The sequence below is a fragment of the Rhodnius prolixus genome, unplaced genomic scaffold (genome assembly GCF_049639745.1).
Source record: "Rhodnius prolixus isolate KJV_2025 unplaced genomic scaffold, Rpr scaffold_2, whole genome shotgun sequence".
Lineage (NCBI taxonomy): Eukaryota > Metazoa > Arthropoda > Insecta > Hemiptera > Reduviidae > Rhodnius > Rhodnius prolixus.
This window is the reverse complement of record NW_027411592.1, coordinates 4451561-4476131: the sequence shown is the minus strand read 5'-3', so window position 1 is coordinate 4476131 and position 24571 is coordinate 4451561. Positions and strand designations below refer to the sequence as shown.

Here is a 24571-nt window from a genome sequence, read left to right as displayed (position 1 = left end):
TAGCTCATTTCACTTTGGGTTTGCTTTATTTTATTACATGATTGTTTAGTTTAAAAAGTAATCATTATTAAGGAGATGCAGCAATTAGAAATATGAAGGAAACTAAAAATTTAGTTCAATTAAATGAAAATTCTATTTTGAATAATTGTCATGATTTCAACACCTCCTATTACTAATACTATGAAGAAAAAAAATCACAATTTTGAAATAAAAATATGAGATAAATTAATCGACAAAATGACCTACGTTTGAACTCAGTAGCAGATAAGATTTGTACAGTTACACAGGTTTATTCTTTACGTTCAGTTAATTGTGAATATACCAAATAAGAATTATGTTATTAGCTTCAAGTTTGAACCGGATAGCCGGTGTTACTCGGCAAAGTATAAGGAAGTATGCTGTCACCTTAGGCTCTAAAGACATGTTTTACAGAAGACATATAGGTCCCAGAGAAGAGGATCAACGAGTCATGTTGGATTTAGTCGGATGTAAGGTTAGCCATGTTTTTTTTATTTTTTTATTGAAGATAATTTGATATATTTCGTTGGTAAAGAAGTTATTTCAACTGGAACTGAATGCTTCTTCTTCTTCTACATTTTTTCCCTCTTACATCGTGTAGGTGCCTCCAACCATACGAGCTAACCAGATCTTTCTCGCGCAAGCGCTTTTATTTCTCTTTATTTTTTGAGTCTTTGATCAAAGGTAAATTACTCTTTGAATGTACTCAGCAACCAGGAAAGTGACAGTAATCACTCAGAGTAGGCAATTAGTGAATCTTATGGAGTAATATGTCAAAAGCTTTTTATTTAATGATACAGAAAGTTAACTTACTAATATATAAAATATTAGCAAAATTAAAACTTAAAAATTTAATTTACTTCTGTTATGAGCCCACTTATTTAACGGAATCGATCCGGTGTAGGCATAACAAAAGTTGCACTTTAACACGTTAACCTATCTTTTTTTTTTATGAGACACGTAATTTCTGAAGAAGAAGGATGTATTTAGCTGCCTGCATTTATTTATTTGCTATTATGTTTAGGTGGGCTCTGCCTATTTGACCTAGAAAGGAGGCAAATTTCTACCAAAAACAGAAGTACTTTTTAAACTGCGACATGAAATTAAAACTATTGTAAGAGCTCCATGTTTCAATTGGAATTCAGTAAATGATATATTATTGCATATTTTAATTATAAAGCATATTATTTTGTTACCTATAGGCTTTGAAGTCCTTGTAACCTAGTTTTTAAATATGGGTTCAGTGAAAGGCAAATTGGAGTAGTAGTATTACCACATGGCTTATATCTTCCTATGTTTGGCTATCTCTAAAAAACAGTATTTTCCTTGACGAATTTATGACGTTACAATCATAATCGATAACGTGGACTAGACAAATCTTTCGGGCAAGCAACGTTTGTTACATAATTAATTTGGTCTGACGCTTCTCACCAACTAACTTTACTTTTATTAAAGATAAAAAAAAAATATTGTAATTACTGTAACAGCTTCTTTTTTGATAATTATTATAATATTACATAATACATAATTGGCTGTTACACTCATTTGACTTTCCTTTAAAAACATAACCTGATTATTAAAAAATTATTCATTCCCCAAAAAAGGTATTTCAATTATCCAATGCTCTTGGTGATACCAAACGTCTGGATCCTGGTCCCACACTTCATGAAAACAGTCCAGTTACTTGTACCTGCGTACAAAAAACTTATACAGCAAAATTCATTTCAGTTGGGTAATCCAACATAATATGTTATATTATATTATATTAAACTTTCGTTCGAAGGCTGAGAAGAATTGGTAGGTATTCGAAATGTAGAGCGCCTAAATAAGATCAGAATTAAACAAGTAGTTGAAATCTGCACAAGATAGCAACAGAATGTATAAACAAAGGTCACCTGACTTGTCATAAACTATATAGAAAATTGTTGCACAAGTATTTAAGAGAAAACTAGGAGCTATAATAACTATTCTGTTTAGATGTCCAATTTAAAACTTTGTTAGATAGTTATTTCTGTTATAATATCCACAGAACTAGTAGTGAAAATTTTATTAAATGATTACCAACAGAACATAAAACTAATATCATCTTTCATTTTTACTAATCTACCTAAAGCTTCTATTTTAACCAAGAGCAAGGAATCAGTTTAAGGATTCACTGAAGGAATAAAGTTAAGTACTTGTAGGAAATAATCTGGGTTCAATAAGGAAGAAAATGAGTTTAAAAATCTATTTTGTATGTTAAATTTCAATGCTGTAAAATTTCTCGAGCAGACCGCATACAACACATTGTGATTTGTCAGTTTAAGTTTTAATGATCGTGGTAAGAGAACTGAGCTGCTTTCGACTTGGTTTTATATTTGTAATCAATTCATTTTGTACTTCAGTAGCGGCTAGTCGGAAAGTTCTTGTAACAAAAGGATGAATCAGTCACCATAAACCATATGTTCGGTGGAGCATTCTCCGAGTGACGCATTTATTCGTCAATTAATGATTGAATAAGATCTTGTAGTTTTGCGCCTTAAAAGGCGGCGTTGTTAGTGAAATACAGGCCTGTAGGAAGCAACTGATGCAGAGGATAACTATCGAGGAAAGCAGTCTACATTCATTTCATTTTTTATTTAAAAAATTCCTTACCGAAGGGAAGGTGGCCGAAGAGATTAACTATATGTTGTACCGTTCATGCTCCACGTTCTTATCGTCTGCAGAACCTCGTAGAATGCTGTTTCCCGGTTAATACTTTGGTCAAACCTTTCTTGTGGATAGCATCTATTTATAAATTGCTGTTTTTCATTTTTTGTTTCTCAATACACTTTCTCCAAAAGTACTTTTTCTGTGACTATTCATGTTCAAAATTCTGCAAGTCTTTTCCCCGAAGTAAAAGAATAAAGTAGAATTACCGTTTAAAATCGAACTCATATGTTTATACTTGCTTTCAGTCATTAGACGAACTAAGCGATAGAGCAATACCTGAGAAAATCAGATTAAAAAAGCCTCTAGATATGGAGGAACCTATAGGTAGGTACTGATTTTTATTTTTTTTCTTTTAATACTTTGTAAAGGATTGAAATCTATGCCTAGATTTCTTTCATTGACAGAGTTATGTTCTATTTAAGCGCATTAATGTGAAACTGAATTTTGATAAAATTATTTAGCATTGTACTGTGTTACCGCTGGGTAACTTCTCCTCTCAGTTAGTGGGTGCATAGTGGTGTCAGTTTCGTCATTCAAGTGTGTCAAGCGCTGGTGTAACTTAACAAATAATAAAAAAAGCATTGTATTTAAAATAATTAAAGATTGTTGAATATTTTATGCACAGTAATGATTAACATTAATGATGAAAGTGTCTGTAATATCATTAGAAAGTAAAATAACTTGTAGATAAACCATTTCCATCCAATTTCGGGGGAATCAATTACTTGATCGAAAGAAATCTTTCTCTCTCGATTTATTGGGATTTATGTAAGCACATTCCAGTGCTCTATAAAACGGAAAGTACCAAGTGTTACAACAAGAGTTGGATAAAAAACTAGTGTTTTGTAAAAATAATAATTCATAAGCATTTAATATTATTAATTGTATAAGACATTACGTCGTTACAATAGAGTTGTGTTGACAAACAATAAGATAGAATGAATTTAAACTTTTAACTTAATTGATAAATGATAACTTTCTCTTAAACATTGCAGTGGTAACGAAAATAAATTAAAGACAAATTAAAACTATAAAGAATATTACAAAATCTTTCTTTAAAAAATAAAATGCTTAATGTATTCCCTTTTATAAAGACAAGGAAAAATAATAATAATAATAAATAAAAAATACAAAAATAATAAGTCTTCCTAAAACAAAATCATATTCTTAAAAACAAAAACACATACTACTACTAGTAAATAATGAATACACTACTAAAAAAAACAAATACTGCTAAAAATATACAATAGATATTAAAAATAATAATAGATACTATAACTACTACTACTATAATTACTAATATAGTTACTATAATACTAAAAATATATATTCTTAAAAATAGATTAAGAAAATAACAATACAAATTCTCTTAATTTTAAGGAAAAATTCATGACTTATTATTACATTATTACAATTCAATTTATTATTTATCCTTTCACTGTGAAGGCTCTCCAATGTAGTAAAACAGATTTTCGGATACTTGGATCTTCCATATTTTCTATTTTTAACAACCAATGTAACGTTAATTTCAAAATAAACAGGCTTAATTGGACAACTCTAGTTTCTAATCATTTTAGAAAATGAGGAGTATTTTGGCTAACATTTAAGGTTCAGTTAATAAATTTGCAATATACAGGATCCATAAGCATTTAATAAAACTAATACTATCTTTTCACAGTAACAGCTTATCTTAATCAAAACAAACAGTGAATAGCATATACAGGGTGACCAGAGTTATATGCTCCACCCATTTTTTTTTTCTAACAGCGGGAAATTTCGAAAAAATAAAGAACACGTATTTAATCATTTTTAGTCTAGTTTATTTTCAGTAATTGACCGATTTTTTTAAACCTCTGTATCTCGAGATACAGCATCCAACTTAGTTTTTTCAAATGGAACGTTATATTTTGTTTGCACATTTTTATAGTATTTGAGCTCCTAAAAAAAACAAAAAAAAATTTTTTTGAAATCGGTTAGGTATTTTAAAAGTTATGGTAATTTAAAATAGGAAAAAAAATCAGTTTATTGTCAAAATTACGTTATTTTTTTTAAAGAATCTGTTCAAACTGGGCACAATCAACGGATAAGCAAGCCAAAACTCTGGATTCCCACGCTTTGCTTGGCGAAGTCAAGATCTAAGCAGGCTAGAGTTATTCGATGTTCAGGTTGTTTTTTCTACGAACGTTTGGTGTGGAGTTTTAGGAAATCCAATCGGCCAATACTTCTACAGAGAGAACTTAACTGGTGCAAGGTATCTAACTTTTTTAAGAGACATTTTGCCAGTTATGCTTGAAGATGTTCCTCTGCAACGTCGGCTAATATGTATTTTCAACAAGATGGTTGCCCGGCACAAAATGCGAGAGTTGTTCGAGGTTACCTGGACAGAAATTTCCATGAAAAGTGCTTAGGGACTCATTGTCCCATCCAATGGCTATCTCGATCTCTGGACTTAACCCCAACGGACTATTTTTTGTGGGGATATCTAAAAAATAAAGTGTACAGTATCCTTAATCCCGTGGCTTCAGTCGATGATCTGAAACGTCGAATAACTCTAGCCTGCCTAGATCTTGACTTCACCACCATAAGTGCTGCTACAAGCAAAGCGTGGGAGTCCAGAGTTTCGGCTTGTCTATCCGTTGTTTGTGCCCAGTTTGAACAGATTCTTTTAAAAAAATATCGTAATTTTGAAAATAAACTGAAATTAGTTTTTCATATTTTAAATTACCGAGTTGGCCTCGAGCCGTGATAGTGTACGGACGTCTCTGTATTTGTCTCGTGTTTTATTAATTTTGGTCGGCTTATTATTAGTTTTGTATAGTGATTTTTATATCAACTGTTTCAGAAAATTCCGCTAAATACAGTGGTATAACTTTTATTTTTTGCTTTCTGCTGTTTGAAACAATAATTTATGCAAAAACTTGTGATTAGTTGATTATTTTGTAGTGCCATTGCATATTTACTTTGTGCTAAGTGTTAAAGTCCAAACTTGGCAGTGACTATGAGTAATACGGCTAGCTGTAGTCTTGCTAGTGGAGGGGATGTGCTCACTGTCATTCTCTCCAAGCTTGAAACAATTAATAACGATCTAAATACTATTCAAAAAGATCTATCTACACTAAAAGTGGACAATCAAGGTACTTCGTCTGCTATAATCGATATTAAAAATGAAATTAATAAATTATCTGTGAATTTGGATAAAAGAATTAAAAATACGAATAAAAGCATTGAGTATTTACTAACTGAAAATAAAAATTTAAATTCTAAAATTGAAGAATTAAATCGTGCTTTTGCTGAGTTTTCTAGTTTTCCTTTTCAAAATGTAATTAAGGTAGATAATATTCCTGTGAGGGAAAATGAAGATTTACTTCTACTTATTACGGCGTTAGCGAATGAAATTGACTTTCCATTTAATGCCGATTTAATTGATAGTATTTACCGCCGTCGTATTACCAAAAATAATCTCCCTCCATCTGTATTCATTAAATTTATGAAACACTCAGAAAGAACTAATTTTCTTATTAAAGCAAAAATAAATAAAAGTAAACTAAATACTGAATTTATGGGTGTTGTTCGTTCGCCAATTTTTATTAATGAATACTTATCACCCATTAATTATGGGTTATTAAAGCAATCAAGAAACTTTGTAAAGGAAGGAAAACTGTTTCGGACTTGGACTAGGAATGGAAAAGTGATGGTTAGAAAAGCGGAAAACGCTACACCCGTTTATATTCAATCTTCTGGTGATCTCTTGGGTCTAGTTAAAAATGAGGCTGATTTTTACGAAGCTGAGTCTGTTGGTGATGAAACGGATACCTCCATCAGGTCATCTACTTCCATTACTTCTAAGAAAAGGAAAATTAAGTCTGCTAAGAACCTAGATGCGGGATCGCTGAAACCTTTTTTGAGGAAAAAGTCTACCGCGATAGAGGCGCCGAAATAGAGGATGCGGAGAAGCTGACAACTGTCTCAGAGGAGAATAACGTAAATATTGTTAATTATAAGGTAAACAGTGAATTTTCTTTTGACTTTGATTTAAATAGAATTTGTTTTTGGAATGTTAGAGGGTTCAATACGCTATTTCATATGGAAACTAAAGACATTAATGATCTTCTACTTAATGATATTATTTGTTTATCAGAAACATGGATTTGTAAAGAAAAATTTAATACACCCTCTTTTTTATCGAATTATTTCTATTTTTGTAGTTTAGCTGTAAGGAGTGGTTTGAGAGGGAGAAATAGTGGGGGAATGTTGGTTTTTTGCAGTAATAAGTTAGTGGGTAAAGTCTCTGTTTTACACATCTGCCATTTCTGGATTGCATTGTTGATTGATATTCAGCCAACCCCTTTAATTCTATGGACTAATTACTGGAACCCAAGCATAACCGACCAGACAATGATTGATTTATTTCAAGACCAGATGGATGTCATTATTTCTAATTACAGTTCCTATCATTTAGTGGTGGGAGGTGATTTTAACGCCAGAATCGCTGAACTTAACTGCTTAGATGTTAATCAGTTCCTTGGTACTCCTTTCAAACATGAGAGAATCTCTTTGGATAAGAAGCTAGACAAAAGAGGCCAATTGCTTGTAAGTGTTATGCAATCTTATGGTATGTTTGTAGTTAATGGCAGATCGAAATGCGATTATCCTGCTCAGCACACCTTTCTCAGCCCTAATGGATGCAGTGTGATAGATTTGGTCTGGATTAATCAAGTAACTCTGTACTCCTGTGATGATTTTGTGGTTTCCCCATTATTTGGCTCATCAGACCACGCGCTTTGCTATTTATCATTAAAATGTCCTCTTATTAATAATCATGTTTGTAAACGAACAGTTATTTCCAGAAATGACACGCAGAAATGGATAAAATATAGAGCAGAACTTGAATGTTCTCAAAATATTTATTATTGTAGTGAAGATGTGGAGGATTTATATGATAATTTTTTGAATACGATTTCTCTAGCATTATCTGGAGCGGGGATTATTACAACCTGGTATAGTCATGGCAGGGGGAATTTCAATGTGCATTTTTCTAATAGTTGGTACTCTAAAGAATGTAAATTATCTAAGAATGAATTAAACCGTTTATATAGGCAGTATAGAAAATGTAAGACTCAAGACTGCTTAACTAGTTTTGTCAATGCCAAAAAGGAGCATACTTTACTCATTAGGCAAACAAAGAAGGCTTATTATAATTTTATTAAAGAAAAACTTGGGGAAGCCAGAGACACAAAAGAGTTCTGGGGTGTTATCCGGTTATTTCAAAAATCGTATTTTCATCATAGCAATATTGATGTGGAAAATTGGGAGATATTTTTTAGGACAGTCTACCCGCAACGTATATTAACAGATATTTCTTTTTTTGGGGTGCATGATCCTATTTTGGATACCAGTTTTACTTTAGAGGAAATCATAAATGGTATTAGGATTAGCAAAAATGGAAAAGCCCCTGGTTTAGATTGTATTCTAAACGAGGGTATGAAATTATTGCCAGACTCTTGGCTCCATTATCTGTTGAACCTATTCAATAAGATCTGGCATGAGGAATCTATCCCACGTTCCTGGTCCAAAGTGAAAATGAAAATGCTTTACAAGAAAGGTGACCCAATGGATCATCATAATTACCGGGGTATTGCCTTGCTTAGCATTGTCACTAAATTGTTCACACAAATGCTTAGTGTGAGACTAACTAATTGGTCGGAATGTAACAATATCATTCCCGAAGAACAGTTCGGCTTCAGGAAAAATAAAAGTTGCACGGATGCTATTTTTACTTTATCGTCAGCAATTAATTATCAGTTACGTCTAACAAAAAGAAATATTTTTGTAATTTTTGTTGACTTTAGACGAGCTTTTGACTCTATACCGCATAATCATTTATGGGAAAAGTTATTTAATATAGGGGTTAGCCCGAAATTTATCCGGGTAATTAAACAGATTTATGATAAAGCCACGTTGCTAATAGAGGAAGACTACCGTCTTTCTAATGAAATAGAAGTGTCGCAGGGGGTTCTGCAGGGGGAAAAGCTCAGTCCGCTGCTTTTTAATTTTTACCTGAGTGATTTTGCAGGTTTTTTTTAGGGAAAGAGGTGTGGAGGGTATTCACCTTAAGGGTGGTAAGGATGTCACGATCTTAATGTATGCAGATGACGTGGCAATAACCTCTTATTCTTGGTATGATGCACAAAATAAATTGAAATTGCTGTCGGATTACTGTGAAATTAATCAAATTAATGTGAACCCACAAAAAACGGTAGTGCTACACTGTCACAAAGGAGGTAGAACGAAGAAAGTAAGGGATTTTTTATATGAAGGAAGTAAGCTAAGTTTAGTAAACAGCGCTTCGTACTTAGGGGTCCCTTTTTCCGCCTCCGCCAAGTTTATCTTAGCGGCCAAGCACTTTGTAAAAAAAAGTTCTGTCGCTATGGCTTCCGTGTTGAGTCTCATAGCCAGATCCGGGTGCAACTCTTGGAGGGATAAGATGTACATCTTTGACAGAAGGGTTTCGAGTGTTTTACTCTATGCTTCGGAAATTTGGAGCCCTAATTATTTCGACCTTCTGGAAAGAGTGCATTTAAAATTCCTAAAATCGTTACTGCATCTTTCTCGCAATACGCCTGACGCTTTTGTCCGTTTGGAAAGTAATCGGCTGCATATTAAAGCTCTAATTTTTAAACGAATGTTGGGATTCTGGTCAAAAATCTTAAATCTACCTCATGATAGTCTACCAAGAGTCTGCTATAATGGTTTGTTTGAACAGTCAGATACTATTCAATTGCCTCATAACTGGGCAATGGAATTTAGAAGACTCTTATTTTCTATAGGTGGCGACGATGTGTGGCTAGCGCAAAGTTCGGAGGAGTTAAGAAAAAGGAAAAACTCCTTGATAGAAAGTTTTAATAATAATTTGTTGAGTAAGGATGTACTTTCTGTGACTCATGCTTCCTTTAATAACTATTTTAGAAGCATAAGCCTTCTTGGTTTGCCTGAACCATACATCTACTTCAGATGTGATCCTAAATTTATTCGGACTTTGTCACAAATCCGCCTAATGAGCAAAATCAAACCTAGAATTTATCTAAATGGAACTGTTCATAGCTTCAATCCTGACAATGTTTGTTCTTTATGTAAATGTTCTAAAGATGAATTTGCACATTTTTTGTTAGAGTGTACTGTATTATCTTTCTTTAGGGACACTTATTTAAGAAGTTATGTGCGATCGAATGTAAATTTTCAAGACCAAGTCGATGATCTCCTTTTTGTAGATAACTTGAGTAAATTAAAAAGTATATATTTTTATGTTTATAATGCATTAAGGCTAAGAGCTATACTTGTGGGTTGATATTTCTTATTTGTTTGTTTTTTAAACGCAGATTTGTTTACTTTTTCTTTCTTTTTATTTGTATACTCTCTCTCATAGTTATTCAATTGTGTATAATTATTAGCAAATATATTATAAAATTGTATGTATCATTCTATTGTGTGTTGTATATATATATATATAGTAATTGGTAACCGAGACCAACTCTTGCTATGAATTGTACAAAATTTAAAAGCAATAAATAAATAATAATAATAATAATATAATTTTAAATTACCATAACTTTTGAAAAACCTAACCGATTTCAAAAATTTTTTTTTGTTTTTTTTATGAGCTCAAATACTATAAAAATATGCAAAAAAAATATAAGGTTCCATTTGAAAAAACAAAGTTGGATGTTGTATCTCGAGATACAGGGGTTTAAAAAAATGGGTCAATTACTGAAAATAAACTAGATTAAAAATGATTAAATACGTGTTTTTTATTTTTTCGAAATTTCCTGCCGTTTCAAAAAAAAGTGGCTGGAGCATATAACTCTGGTCACCCTGTATACATTGATTTTAATCAAATTCCAGGTGAATATGAAATAATGGAAAGGATAAGAGAGATTGCTTCAAAAAATAAGGTGTATCGATCGTACATCGGTATGGGATACCATAATACTTGTGTTCCACACACCATTATGCGGAATATTTTTGAAAATCCAGGATGGTTAGTATTTTGAAATTAAAAGATTATTTAGTTTGTAATCACAATAAAATTGAGAATTAAAAAAGCATTTGTAACTTTTTAACAAATATTATTATTAATTGAGAGAATTTTTAAGATTAATCAAGAAGTTCAGTATAAAATTTGGGCAATTTTTTAACACTTTCTTATAAAATTCTTTTTATAAAATACTATCCTTCAAAGCTGTTACTTGTTACCTGAATCTGTGCTTACTAGGCAATTATTTTAAATATAAATCTTCAAATTTCGTTATATAATTATAATTGCTTTTTTTTAATTCAAGGCACTTTAATATGTGAAATCTTTGGAACCTAGAACTTTTTTCTTGCATTGCCGGCCCCGGATAGTATTCTCTCGTTACAGCTCAATGTGCGGTGGTGGTCACAGTGAGTAAGAAGCTCTATTAGAGAAAATCTAAGGGCCAGCAGCTAGATTCGAACCAGTATTTCCCTGAGGGAATCCAGTACGCTATTGAGCTAATCCCTTCTCTTTTTTGTTATTTTCTTCATTAATTTATTATTAAAAAAATATATATATCTTAATTTATTTTATCTAGCAGTTTCACTCTGAAGTAAAAGCTAAACTTCTCTGTTTCAAGTACCTTTATTTTATTTTTAAGAAAACTTACTTGATTTTTCAAGGGAAGAATAAAAGCGTCTTCGTTTTGTTTTCTTTACTCTCAATCTTTTACCATCAGTAGTTTATCAACTTTGATTACCAAACTTTTTTTTAGGTATTCCTTTTAATTTTGAAGTTGAAACTAGATAGTGCAAAAGCTCTGTGCTGAATTTGTCTATGATTTTTACATTCTGAATACCTTTAAATAATGAGCCAACCCCTTCTTAATATATAAAAAATCTTAATGTACTAACTTTTAATTACAGAACCTTTATTATTGATTAAATTATTTTAAAGAGTTCAAAAGGTTGATACAAACTAAATTCTGAAAGTCAAGTAATGCCTATTTTTTCTGGAGGATTTTACTCAACTTCCCAACAATTGTCGCGGACAATGAGAAATGGGAAACAACATACGTAGTTTAGAAATCATTTTAACGCTAAAAGAAGCTCATATCCGGAAGAATCGAACAGGCTACGCACACATTCCTTAGCTAAACAGTTAGCGCCTCGAAAAAATAGCTATATTTTAAATTTTAATTTTAATGAATTTCAAATAAATGTTTCTGAATTTAAATGTATACCATTTTTTCAACTTAAAGTTTCTAGAATTAATTATTTATTTATTTTTAAGGACAACACAGTATACTCCCTATCAACCTGAAGTTGCACAGGGTAGATTAGAAAGTTTACTCAATTTTCAAACAATGATAACCGACTTGACAGGCCTTCATGTAGCAAATGCTTCCCTGTTAGACGAAGGTACTTCAGCAGCAGAAGCTGTAGCACTTTGTCAAAGGTTTGTTTTAATTTTAATATTCTTATTTCTTATATATTATGTCCTTAAAAAATATTGGCTTTCAAATTGTAGTGGAAAATTAAACCACTCAAATGAAGTGAACATATTATTCTTCGGTTTGAAAGAATATTAAAATTGAATAAAACGTTAACGCAAAGTATGATAATAGACTTTGATTCTAAAAAATTACATGTCAATAACGTCATGAGATTACTATTAGCAGATGCAAGTTTAGTTATAAATGCAAAAAGCAACTTTTGGGTAGAACTTGGTTTATTATTGAAGAAGTTTTATATTAGTGACCTTTATTGCCCAAGATGACATGAAATTCACACCTAAACAAAATTACAGTAGTGAATAAAGGAAAAGTGGGAGATTAAGTCCTCTTTTGTGCAAATCTTAACCAGTAAAGTTAGATCAATAGTGTCTTACATATAAGGATTGTAGGCCCAAGTCATACAATTAAAAGGCCGGAGCGCTCAATGTCTTTAAATGACTTGCATGTCAACCACTGCGTGATGTTGCCTTAGCGGCATCCTAACAAGGGTGGTAAATCAGGATGAAAGAGCCGTCGGTTGGCAAGCATAGAGAGGTCCAGTTGGAACCCTCATTAAATCCAAAACCGTTATATTTGGGACCTCTTTAGTTTTTTAAATTGCCAATCATCAGTTTTCGTTATATGCAGTGAACTGCGTCATTTTCCGTGAAATTCTGAATACATTTCAAAAAGCCCCTTGGCTAACAATTATCAGTGTGTAATGTGTCTAAGATTACGCCATTTGAGAAAGAAAAACTGATGTCTTAAACTTTACTAAAAACATTTTTCATGCTTCGCCTACTTATAAACTTTATGCTGTCTTCTAATTTGAAATTATTTTGCAAATTAACTTTCTAAATTCGTTATCTATGTTGGTACCCACAAACCTATCCTTTTTTTTCTAAAGTCTAATTAAGTTTTAATGAAAGAAATATTTTCTAGGTCGAATAAAAGGAAGACTGCTTATGTAAGTGATAAAGTCCATCCTCAAACATTAAGCGTTGTAAGGACACGATGTGAGCCACTTGGAATCGAAGTACAAGTAAGAAATCCAGACGAAATGGATTTCAGCTCAAACAAAATATCTAGTGTACTACTTCAGTGTCCAGATACAGAAGGAACTTGTACTGATTATAATTCTCTCATAGCAAGAGCTCACGAAAATGGAGTGAGTTTCATCTTAGATCAATTTGTTTAATAAAAATATTTTATTCTTCAATAAATTTAAAGTCTTAAAATATGGAAACTTAGAATTCAAACAATTTATAAATAAATTTTAGAAGCAATTTTTTACTTTTACATTTAATTTGTTTGTTAACATTTAACTTTCTTTTTGAGAGCCAACAAAATCCATATCTTTAGTTGTTTGTACTTTTTGCATGAATTATTTTATTCTGCTTATAAAAGTCTTCTTTTATGTGTTCGTAATGGCTGTAATGAATTGGTCATCAGCATTCCAAAACAGAGCGATATCTCGGTTCTTCCCCTTAATTAATATTAGTATATTAATACATACGAAAGGATGCAGCCATTCATGCAAGACTAACAAAATTTGTGCTCTTGGGCCAACCGATTCTTCAGCACCCTAAGTTTTGCGAAAACAGTTAAAGAGGCCAGAAATTTCAAGTTTTTGAAACAAAAAAGCACAAAGGAAAGTTATATGAGACTAGATACTATTCTCCAGGCACTGTAGCGAAAAAAAAGATAATTTGCTGATCCTTATTGTAAGGGGTGAAACCACCCCTTTTACGCAAGTTTTGAGCTTTTCTATCCTTCAGTGGCGCAGAGTTATCAGGTCTCATGAGTTAGAGGATAGTAAAGACACATATATCCACTAAAATGTTTCTTTAATTTTCACTCCAGAGTCTGGTAGTGTTATGTTCGGATCTGTTGTCTCTACTACTTCAAACAACACCAGCAGAAATGGGAGCAGATGTTGCTGTTGGTTCAACACAAAGATTTGGACTGCCTCTTGGATACGGCGGACCTCACGCTGGTTACTTTGCCTGTAAAGAATCTCTTGTCAGGCTTATGCCTGGCAGAATGATCGGTGTTACAAGGTTTGCTTTTAGCTTTTTATACTTCAATTTTAAGATATTGATTTAAAAAAATTACAATAATTTTGGATTTAAACGAAAACTAGATTTACTTTGATAAAAAATTTATTTTTCTTGTTAACGAATAAATTAGGTTGGCTAGGCTATGAATCCTAATAATGTTTATTTAAATTAACTAACATTTGTAATTCGAAAAATGTGTTTCATATTTACTCAGATGGAGAATCAACATTTCTAAAGGGTGAAAGTGTATCTAGTTCCCAATGTAATGCACTATATATTGCTTAAAACATACGCAAGTCTTTTTCTTACTGCAGTCTGCATAGTTTTCACGATTCTACTATTGTTCATTGCAGTGAACGGTCACTGTAATGGAAAATATCCATTTAATGTAACCTCCGGAATCTCTCGAGAACAATGTTCACGAAAAAAAGATAGGTTTTCATTCATATGCCATAAGAGTCAATTTTTTAAAGTAACATCAAGCAAAAGTAATAGAAATTTATAAAAGAATAATTATTCATATAAAGCTAATTAGTTGAGCAGAGCAATCTATGGTGACAAGAAAAAATTGCAGAAGCAGTCAATCACTCATAAAAAGAAATTTTATGTAGTAACTGTATTGGCACTTTAATAAAGCCTAAATTGTAGATTGGAACGGTAGTAACATTGGTTGAGACACTAAGTGCAACAGAATGTTAGTCTAGATATCCAGGGTGGCCGAACATGAACTCTTCCTCTGAAACCCCAGAAAAATTTACTGCAAAAAAATGTCAAATAAAAGTTACAGGTCTGCGGTTTGTAGTGTATAGAATGTTAAAACAAAATCGTACGATCTACTTTTTAAGAAAATTTTCACCGAAAAATGCATTCAGAAAGTATTTATTTTGGTAAATGAGTTTTGGCTGACAGTGTACTAAAAAAGTTACTGGCAACAACAACCAACTCGGCACACCTCAAATAGGAAAAAAAGACTACATTTTACACGAAATGTTGCTAGTTTACATTGTAATTAGTTACTCGGTATCTCATAATCTTGAAATCCTTTGTTAACAGAGACGCTGATGGCCAGACGGCTTATAGACTTGCGCTGCAAACCAGAGAACAGCATATAAGACGAGACAAAGCGACAAGTAATATATGCACAGCTCAAGCGTTGTTAGCTAATATGTCGGCAATGTTTGCCGTTTATCACGGTCCGAAAGGTCTAAAAGAAATCGCTCAAAGAGTGCACAAATCAGCTCTAGTACTTAACACAGGTGTTTTGATTAATTATTAAAAAAAGAAATATATATATACCTACATATATATAAATGAAAGATAAAAAAATGACAAATATTAAGTTAGCAGCTAAGTTTATTAAATTCGCTTTTGAAAGTAACCATCCACACCCCCAATTAAAATAAATCACAATTTTTCAGCTCTAAGAACGTCGGGTAACGTGGTACATAATTCATTATTTTTTGACACCTTGAAAATAACTCCTAGAAAATCTATTGAGGACATAAAATCAAGATGTGAAGAAAAGAAAATTAACATAAGATATTTCGAAGATGGTGATGTAAATAAGTATTTCGTTTTGTTTAAAATTTAATTTTTCTTGTAACTAATCTATACGTATGAACTAAGTATTCCTAAAAATTAATGGAGGAGAGTAACAATGTTCTGTATAGTCCTTATGGACGAAAGTGGCCTTTATGGAGCTGTTGTATCTTATTCTTTGGGGAAATCTCTTTGGTTCTTCAGTTACTGTTTTTCAGCCTGAGATCATTGGCGTAATTGAATGCTACTTTCTGCAGATAGATGGAGAATATTATTAAGACTCGGACTGTCAAATTAAGGTTGGCAAAATTATCAACCTTAAGGTTTTCAGCAAGCTGTGCTGGAGCTCCAAGTTATTGTAAATAGCCTTTGGTCTGTCAAGTGATATGAAGCTCAATAGAGCTTATTAAGACCATATTGAGTGAGAGGGCGGGAAAGCTGAGATTCAATAAAAAGGAATTAAGCGGAGAGAAACGAAGTTTCTCTGTGAAAAGATACAATTCAAGTTTCGATAGGTTCACTGGCCGGTCACACAAGTCAGTAAAGAACGAGTCTTGAGCCTAAATTGGACGAAATGGCTTGCTCTTTATTCCTGTCTCTTTTCTATATCTACAGTCCTTTTCTCGTTACTTAGGTATAGTGTAAAGTTAATGGAGGAATGTATGAAGAATTTGAAGCGAAAAGATTCCGTACTATACTGCAGGCAGACAAGCTGGGGATGAGACCGTAAAAGAGTTCTTTATCTAAATAATTTTTGGCAGGGGTTGAGGATTAGGGAATGAGAACAATATGACCTCACGTTCTGCCTCATTTGAGCATTATAAAATGTAATAATTATTCTCAGGTTGGGGTATCACTAGATGAAACCGTTAGTCTCGAAGATATTCAAGATTTATGTTGGATTTTTGATTGCAATACTTCGATACCTGATGTAAGTAAGCATTTATATAATAAAGTAAGACTTTATTATAATTATTTATTTTTTTGCTTCAAAGATAATATATTAATGTTATTTATTTGAATTAATATTAATTTTTAAGTAATATTTCCTCTTACAGCTTATAAATCACCCTATGATATCTGAATTTGACATTGAAAATTCAAAACTTAAAAGAACTTCAACATATTTAACCCATCCAGTATTTAATGCCCACCATTCAGAAACAAGGATTGTAAGGTATATGAAAACTTTGGAAAACAAGGATATCTCACTAGTTCATTCAATGATACCTTTGGTAAGTTAAAAAAATGCAGTATATGTGTTACGTGTTTGGTTGCAAAAAAAAGTTTTCGTTTTGTCATGGAGGTATAGAACAGAACTCTTAAAAGTTTATTTCATCGCTTATAGAGAATTGTTTATTTTAGACGTGAAAAATACGTTGTTCGGCTTTGTTAGTAAGTAAAAATTCTATATTAGTCATTTTCTGAACACTACAATGAGTTTAGAATGTTATCGTTCGAATAGAGGACCAAACGGTAATGTGATGGGAAGAAAACTACGGTAACTGATACGAGTACTTTACTAGTACAGTACTAAGGATTGAGCAAAGCTATTTATCTGGGAGTAACAATAGCATTTTCGGATCGAAAGTAGAAATTTCAAGTAGAAGTCAACGATGTTCAAGATCATCCCTTACAGCTGGGGATGCTTCTACCGATGTCTATAGATCATCCAAACTTTTTCACGAAGTTCATAGCGTTCAGGAGGGAAAAATGGACCCTACGAAAAAGGTTGGGCCCTTTGAGGAAATGTTTTTGGGTTCACAAGAATCTGCCAGAAAACTTGTCATTCAGTTTGGGACAGAGTAACACGAGTTTGCTCATTTGGATTGAGCATAGTGGGGTGGAGTTCTTTTCAAAGTTGAGTCTCTATCTTGCTTCCAGGCAGAAGATGGACGCTAGTGTGTTATCTTCTTCATTTTTCTTTTTTAAGTCTTTTCCCAAGGCACTAACAGCTAGATCTCATAAAGAAGGGTATTTCTATTATTTTTCTTTTTAGCATTCGAGTTCGAGTCAATTAAACAAATTATTATTATTATTATTTTAAATGGTACTGTATTTCATTAACTCAGTTTTTCTTAGGGATCTTGCACTATGAAGTTAAATTCTACTACAGAAATGATGCCCTGTTCCATGTTAGAATTCAGTCAGCTTCATCCATTTATACCTTTAGAACAGGCAGAAGGTTATATGGTACTAATGAATGAGTTACACGATGACCTCTGTAAGATCACAGGATATGATCGAATATCATTCCAACCAAACAGGTGAATTTACATAATATTAATCTTTGAAACTAATATCAGCCTTAGTTAGATTATTCTGTTTTATTGTTCATACCGTTTAGTGGCGCTCAAGGAGAATATGCAGGCTTAAGAGCTATTCAAAGCTATCATCGGTCCAGAGGAGAAGAACATAGGAACGTCTGTCTAATACCAGTTTCAGCACACGGTACAAACCCAGCTTCAGCACAGATGTGTGGCTTGGAGGTAGTGCCAGTTAAAGTGAATCCAGACGCTACCATTGATATGAACCTTCTAAAAGAGCAGGTTAATATGTAATTTGTTGCAATTTTTGAAGTCCAGTGGTATGGTTTGCTTTCTTTTCAATTTGGTGACATTTAGAATGTTCTGTATGTCATTTACAATTAATTTGGGAAGATTCTTATATATGAATATTACTTTAAAAAAATATTCTTTAAGGTCCCTTTGAAAAAGTAAAGAGAACAATTCGATTTTTTTCTCCTTTTCGAACTTATTTAAAGGCTTTAAAGTGTATTGTATTGAGATTTTTAATTGTACACTGTAATACGTCATGACCAATTTTATTCACAAACCCCTCATACTTACTCCATCACTGAAATAAATAAATAAAATGATAGAAATAATATTTAAACAGAATTTAAAACTTCAAAGATATTAAAAAGGTTTCCTGAACCTAATTAAGAGAAGTGTCTAAAAAAGGCATTTATTGCTGCACATAAGTTCATTCTTTCTACTCTTCACATATTCCAGTAAGTCATCGACTGTGAAAAGCAGGAATAAGTCAGGAATGTAAAACGAAAGATTAAGGGAGTAACCATCATAGTTGAACAAATAGAATAGCTGTTTTTTTTATGCAATGGTTGAACAGTAGATCCTTCTACAAGCTCTTATTCTTATATTTCATCACTTGAGAGCAGTAATTCAGATCTAGTACGGGTAAAGCAGCACGCTGCATCTAATGTTATTTTTCCAATTAATAATATTTTGGATTTTTCGGACCAATTAGAAAGAAATTCCTAATTCATTCTTCAGGAAACTTTTATACTCCTTGTTTCAATGCTGCTAAGATTACAAGTATTTAAGATATTGATTAAATGCAAGTCTTAGTGTGGAAGTCAAAGTGCTTGTCGACTCATACTTGTTCGACCAGAGGCCAATTATTTTTTTTTTTTTATCGTTGCTTAGAGTTATAACATATATATATACTACTCCTTAACAAAAACTTACAGTTTAAAATGTTAAGTATAAGGGTTGATTAAACGCCAAAAGGTACACAAATCAGCGAGTACCCAACATTTCATTAATACTTCATTAATATTTAAGTAATTCTACTGCATTAATTTTCATTAATAAGTTATTTTTTAGAATTTATTAGATGTCACAGACCCTTATGCTGGCCATTTTCGTCTACAAAATATATGTTCAAGTAGCACTGTAGATTGACTGTAATATCTAGTTATTTAAAATAATCAAACTATTAATTACAGGTTAAAAAGAAAAACGTTATAAAAAATAAAATAAAAATATGAGGCTAAAAAATTCAAAACCTTGTTTAAAAAAATGCTTACACCAACTTACATCAATGATTTTGTTTATTTTATTTATTTATTTTTATTTCTTAAATAAAAATCGTCGGTTTAAGTTCATTCTTCGATTAAAGTAATTGTTATTGTATGAAGTAGTCAAACGTTTATAATAATAGGTAATAATTATCTGGCTTTATCGCAAATAATATAGTTTTCTTCAATTACATTCTCCATCTAGGTGTTCTTCCCACAATGTTGTATATATGTAATATAAAGTAAATAAGATATGCATATATTTAGGACAGCTAATTATTCCAGTATTTTACTATAAGTAAAATTAGGGGGACTAAATTAAATTACAATAGAGAAATGAATAATTATTGTTTAATAATCTACTTGTTATTAACTGTGTGTTAATTGTGCTCACGGATATTTCGGTAAGACAGTAGCCTACTCTAACTTTATCTTTACTTTAACATGCATGTACGTATATGTGATTTATCATAATTATAACAAAAAAATAATATAAATGAAGTGGCCAGCATAAGGGTCTGTGATATCTAATAAATTCTAAAAAATAACTTATTAATGAAAATTAATGCAGTAGAATTACTTAAATATTAATGAAGTATTAATGAAATGTTGGGTACTCGCTGATTTGTGTACCTTTTGGCGTTTAATCAACCCTTATACTTAACATTTTAAACTGTAAGTTTTTGTTAAGGAGATTTTTGTACCTTTTGGATAGATTTTCCTTTTTGTCTATTTTACAAAGTTACATATCTGCTTTACAGATTTTTTTAAAATTTGGAATAAGCAATTCTATCATTATAACCTGATAAGGTGTTAACTACCACTGGAGAGATCTTTTTAAAGAATGATTGTAGTTGCGGCTCCCAAACCATCCTCAAAAACAATTTTTTTGAGAAAGCGTTTTGAATAACATAGGAAGGTATTTGTACGTAAATAGCAAAATTAAACTGCGATTTCAGTACTTCCTTTTAAGAGGAGTAAGAAAAATAAACTAGGATTGCAGTACTTCTCCCTAAAAGGCAAAGATTTTTTAATCGAACAATTCATTGATTTAAATCGGTTCACTCATTGATAATTTAAACGATTGCAGTACTTCCTCTTAGTAGGAGCAAGAGAATCAGCACCGTAGAGGAGCTATAACCACTTATTCGAGCTGAATTTTATCAAAATCGGACTAAGCGTTATAGAAAAATTGGTAATAATAGTTTTAGAAAGGGCCTTATTTGGGTGGGGCAAACTCCCCTCCTTATGAGGCACGGTGCCGAGACTTTTAAAGTGCAAATCTGTATAAAATTTCGATTCGAATGACACTTCATTCATAAAAATCGGTTCACGTGTCGATAATTTGAAACGATTGCTATACTTCCCCTTAACAAGTGTAAGAGCTGATCGCCGCATTAATGTTACGTAGGGGAGCCCTAACCCTATCATCCTACCAAATTTTATCAAAATCGGGCCAAGATTTACAGAGTAATTAGTAATAATAATTTTGGAGGGGGCCTTACATAAAGGGGGCTAACTCCTCACCCATTCGATGCACAGCGTCGGGACCCCCAAAAGGCACATCTACATAAAATACTGAATCGAATGACACCTCATTCATGAAAATCGGTTCACGCGTTTAGGCGCTACGTTGTTTACAAAAAAGGTAACAACAAGAACAACAACAACAACAACAACAACATTTTTTGAAAAAGCCGTTTTTGCTCATTTTCGGCAACTTTTTTCTCGAAACCTATTAGATCTGGGTGGTTGCAAAAAAATTACAGTTATAAAGGAGGGTTTGGAGTAAGATTTAAAGAAAATTTGGGAATTTTATCTTTTATAGAAAAAGAGAAAAAAATTGTCAAAGTTGGGTGTTTTTCAACGTTACGCTTTTTCGTGCAGTTTTTGATGGTCAACCCTTATACATTTATCGTTGCTTAGAGTTATAACATATATATATACTATTATATTATAACTATATATATACTATTAACAAAGAGTAGAGTATTGTGTTTCGAATATGTGATTTTTCTTTGAATTTAATGATTAATTGTTTGTATTAAGAGATGAAATATTACTAAACTATCAAATAAAGAGTTATAATATCCAATTAAAAAATTATTCCCCAAATTATCCATTGTACATTTATATTTGTACCAGCTGAATACGCGTGTTTCGCTTTGGAATGTTTGCTTCTATGAGTTATTCGAATAGCTAGAGTTATCAAGGATATAACGTTTTATTCCACTTTAAAACCATTTAATACTTCAAACCAGTGCTGGAATAGTTCCTATAATTAAGGGAACAAATTAGTTAGGTTTGTGCCCAGACTTCTTCACGGAAATCTCCGCGTCCGAATCTATCTGCCGGCTCTTGGATTTTTTCTTCCTGGGAGTTCGATGGACAGTGTTGTTTGTAATGAGAGAACACTATACGGAGGCAGTGCACTGAATAAGGGCCTGGCTTCAATGACTGTGAATCCGAAGTAATTGGTGGTTCATTTGCTAGCTTAAAGAGTTTTTATTAAATCCAAAGATGGATATTCAGAAGCATTTTGTAAGGTTGAAGTAGAAGACGATCGATGGTCCATACATACGATTACTCTTGCTTTGTGTTGCTCGCCAGTACAATCCACCAATTCAACATTTAAAGCCGCCTTGAGTACCAAATAGAACTCATTTGTCTTTCATTGTTTCTTGCAAGCCCTAGTACTGATAAGGCAGATTGTGTCAGTGAAATAAGCCTTGCGTTTATAAAGTTACAAAGCCTGCTTTTTACAAAATTTTATAAATGTAGTTCACCTACATGAGAGGATATAGTAGCTTGTATTTTATATTGTAATTTTTTGCATATAAGGAAATTACTTAAGTTTTATATAATGAAAAACCAACCATTTTAAAGGTGGAGCAATACAGTGACAAACTGTCATGTGTAATGATAACTTATCCATCAACATTTGGGGTTTTTGAAGAAACTATAGCGGATATCTGTGATCTTATACATAAATATGGAGGACAGGTTATTTTTTTTTTTTTCTTATCACATTTGATAGCAGTTTTTTTTTAAAATCAATCAGTTTTTGTCTTCATCATTAAGTACTTCGCTTATTTCAGGTCTACTTGGATGGTGCTAACATGAATGCCCAAGTTGGACTTTGTGCACCTGGTTTGTATGGGTCGGATGTATCCCATCTTAATCTACATAAAACCTTCTGCATCCCTCACGGAGGTGGCGGACCAGGCATGGGTCCGATAGGAGTGTAAGTGCTGTAACACTTTATTTTTATGGTTTAGCTTGCAAGTTTGATAAAGATGGCCTTGTATTATCATTAAGGCCGTACGTACTTCAGGCCAAATTGAGGACAACTAATATTTAAAAAATTAAAATTTTTGTAAACTATTCTCCAGTAACAAAATGCAAACTTTTTGGCTTGCAAATCGAAATATAAAACAATTTATTTTTGTCCGTTATTCTTTAAACTTTTTCAAAACTAACTTTCTTATAGTTGAGATTAATATAAAAAAATTGAATTCTAACTAATTAAACTACTTGAAAGGTTTTTATTTATTACTATTTTATTCTAGCAAAGAACACCTCGCCCCATTCCTACCTAACCATCCCGTCGTTCAGACTGGTGATCACAACGTCCACAGTTTCGGTGCTGTAAGTGCTGGTCCATTTGGTTCTACAGCAATACTTCCAATTTCATGGGCTTACATAAAGGTATTAATGCTTATAGACATATTAATAAGACAAAATAGTGATGCATTTTTTCTTGGTAATCTTAGGTTTAAAATATTTTAAAAAAATAATACTAATAAAAATTATATTATATTATTATAGATGATGGGAGCTAATGGATTGAGAAAAGCTTCTCAAGTTGCAATATTAAATGCGAATTATATGTCTAAAAAATTGGAACCTTACTATCAAACATTGTTTAAATCCAAAGATGGTCTAGTGGCTCATGAATTTATACTGGAAATTAGGCAGTTCAAGAAGTCCGCAGGGATCGAAGCGGGTGATATAGCTAAAAGGTTGATGGATTATGGTTTGTACCTGCTTTCTCTCATTTTATTTAAAAAACGGAAATAAAGTTAATTTATTAAAATGAAAAAGCCAAAAATTTAACTTCATTTAAGGATTTCATGCACCCACGATGTCATGGCCTGTTACCGGCACCCTTATGATAGAACCAACAGAATCAGAAGACAAAGAAGAATTGGACAGGTTTTGTGAAGCTTTAATCTGTGAGTATTTTTGAAAATATAACACAAAAAAAGTAAAGCTATTAAACTCTGTCTGGAAACTATTTCTCAAAAATTGCTAGTAATTACGTAGTTAAAAAAAAAAAAAAAATTGGAAAATGAAAGTGAAACACTTTAAATATTGTGGAATTTTCTCTCGAAATTATTAATCTTTTGAATAGTATGTCCTAAACGGTAAAAAACTATTCAGTGAAGTTGCATTTTCAGTTAACTGATTTATTTTGATCAAAAGCATCATGCAGTTGGCCCAGTGTTATTAGTTAAAGTAAATTATCAAATTTGAAATTTCTGCAATTAAAGGTTTGTTTACTGACTCATTAATTTACTGACTAAGTATGTAAAAACAAAATTTTTTCATACTTAGGGATCCTCAAAACGATTACAAATATTGCGTCAAATTCTGAATGTGATACTTTTTACTTGGAGTAAAAAAAAGTTGAAAATATTTTTATGGCAAGCAGTCTGTAAAACTATTGTTTCTACTTTTTAACACTAACATTTCTTTCAGGCATCAGAGAAGAAATTGCTGAAATAGAAGAAGGAAAAATGGATCGGAGACTGAATCCACTGAAATGTGCACCACACACTCAAAAACAAGTGCTAAGTGACAACTGGGACAGACCGTACAGTAGAGAACAGGCTGTGTTTCCTGCGGTTAGTTACCATTTATTCGTTAGAATT

The 24571-nt window shown here is 32.1% G+C and overlaps 1 protein-coding gene across 1 annotated transcript in view; it reads left to right on the top strand.

Annotated features, from left to right (window-relative positions):
• The first annotated feature begins 266 nt into the window (after positions 1-266).
• Positions 267-24571, top strand: part of LOC141450304 (glycine dehydrogenase (decarboxylating), mitochondrial) — a 30356-nt gene continuing 6051 nt past the window's right edge. The window contains exons 1-18 of the mRNA XM_074120608.1: positions 267-493; positions 2955-3033; positions 10609-10744; positions 12014-12178; positions 13158-13383; positions 14079-14275; positions 15329-15531; positions 15694-15833; positions 16659-16745; positions 16873-17049; positions 17897-18081; positions 18162-18363; positions 22524-22640; positions 22736-22881; positions 23207-23345; positions 23466-23673; positions 23765-23872; positions 24399-24544. Coding sequence (XP_073976709.1) covers positions 335-493; positions 2955-3033; positions 10609-10744; positions 12014-12178; positions 13158-13383; positions 14079-14275; positions 15329-15531; positions 15694-15833; positions 16659-16745; positions 16873-17049; positions 17897-18081; positions 18162-18363; positions 22524-22640; positions 22736-22881; positions 23207-23345; positions 23466-23673; positions 23765-23872; positions 24399-24544 — 2820 coding nt within the window. The 5' untranslated portion in view covers positions 267-334. The remainder of the gene's footprint in view (positions 494-2954; positions 3034-10608; positions 10745-12013; positions 12179-13157; positions 13384-14078; positions 14276-15328; positions 15532-15693; positions 15834-16658; positions 16746-16872; positions 17050-17896; positions 18082-18161; positions 18364-22523; positions 22641-22735; positions 22882-23206; positions 23346-23465; positions 23674-23764; positions 23873-24398; positions 24545-24571) is intronic.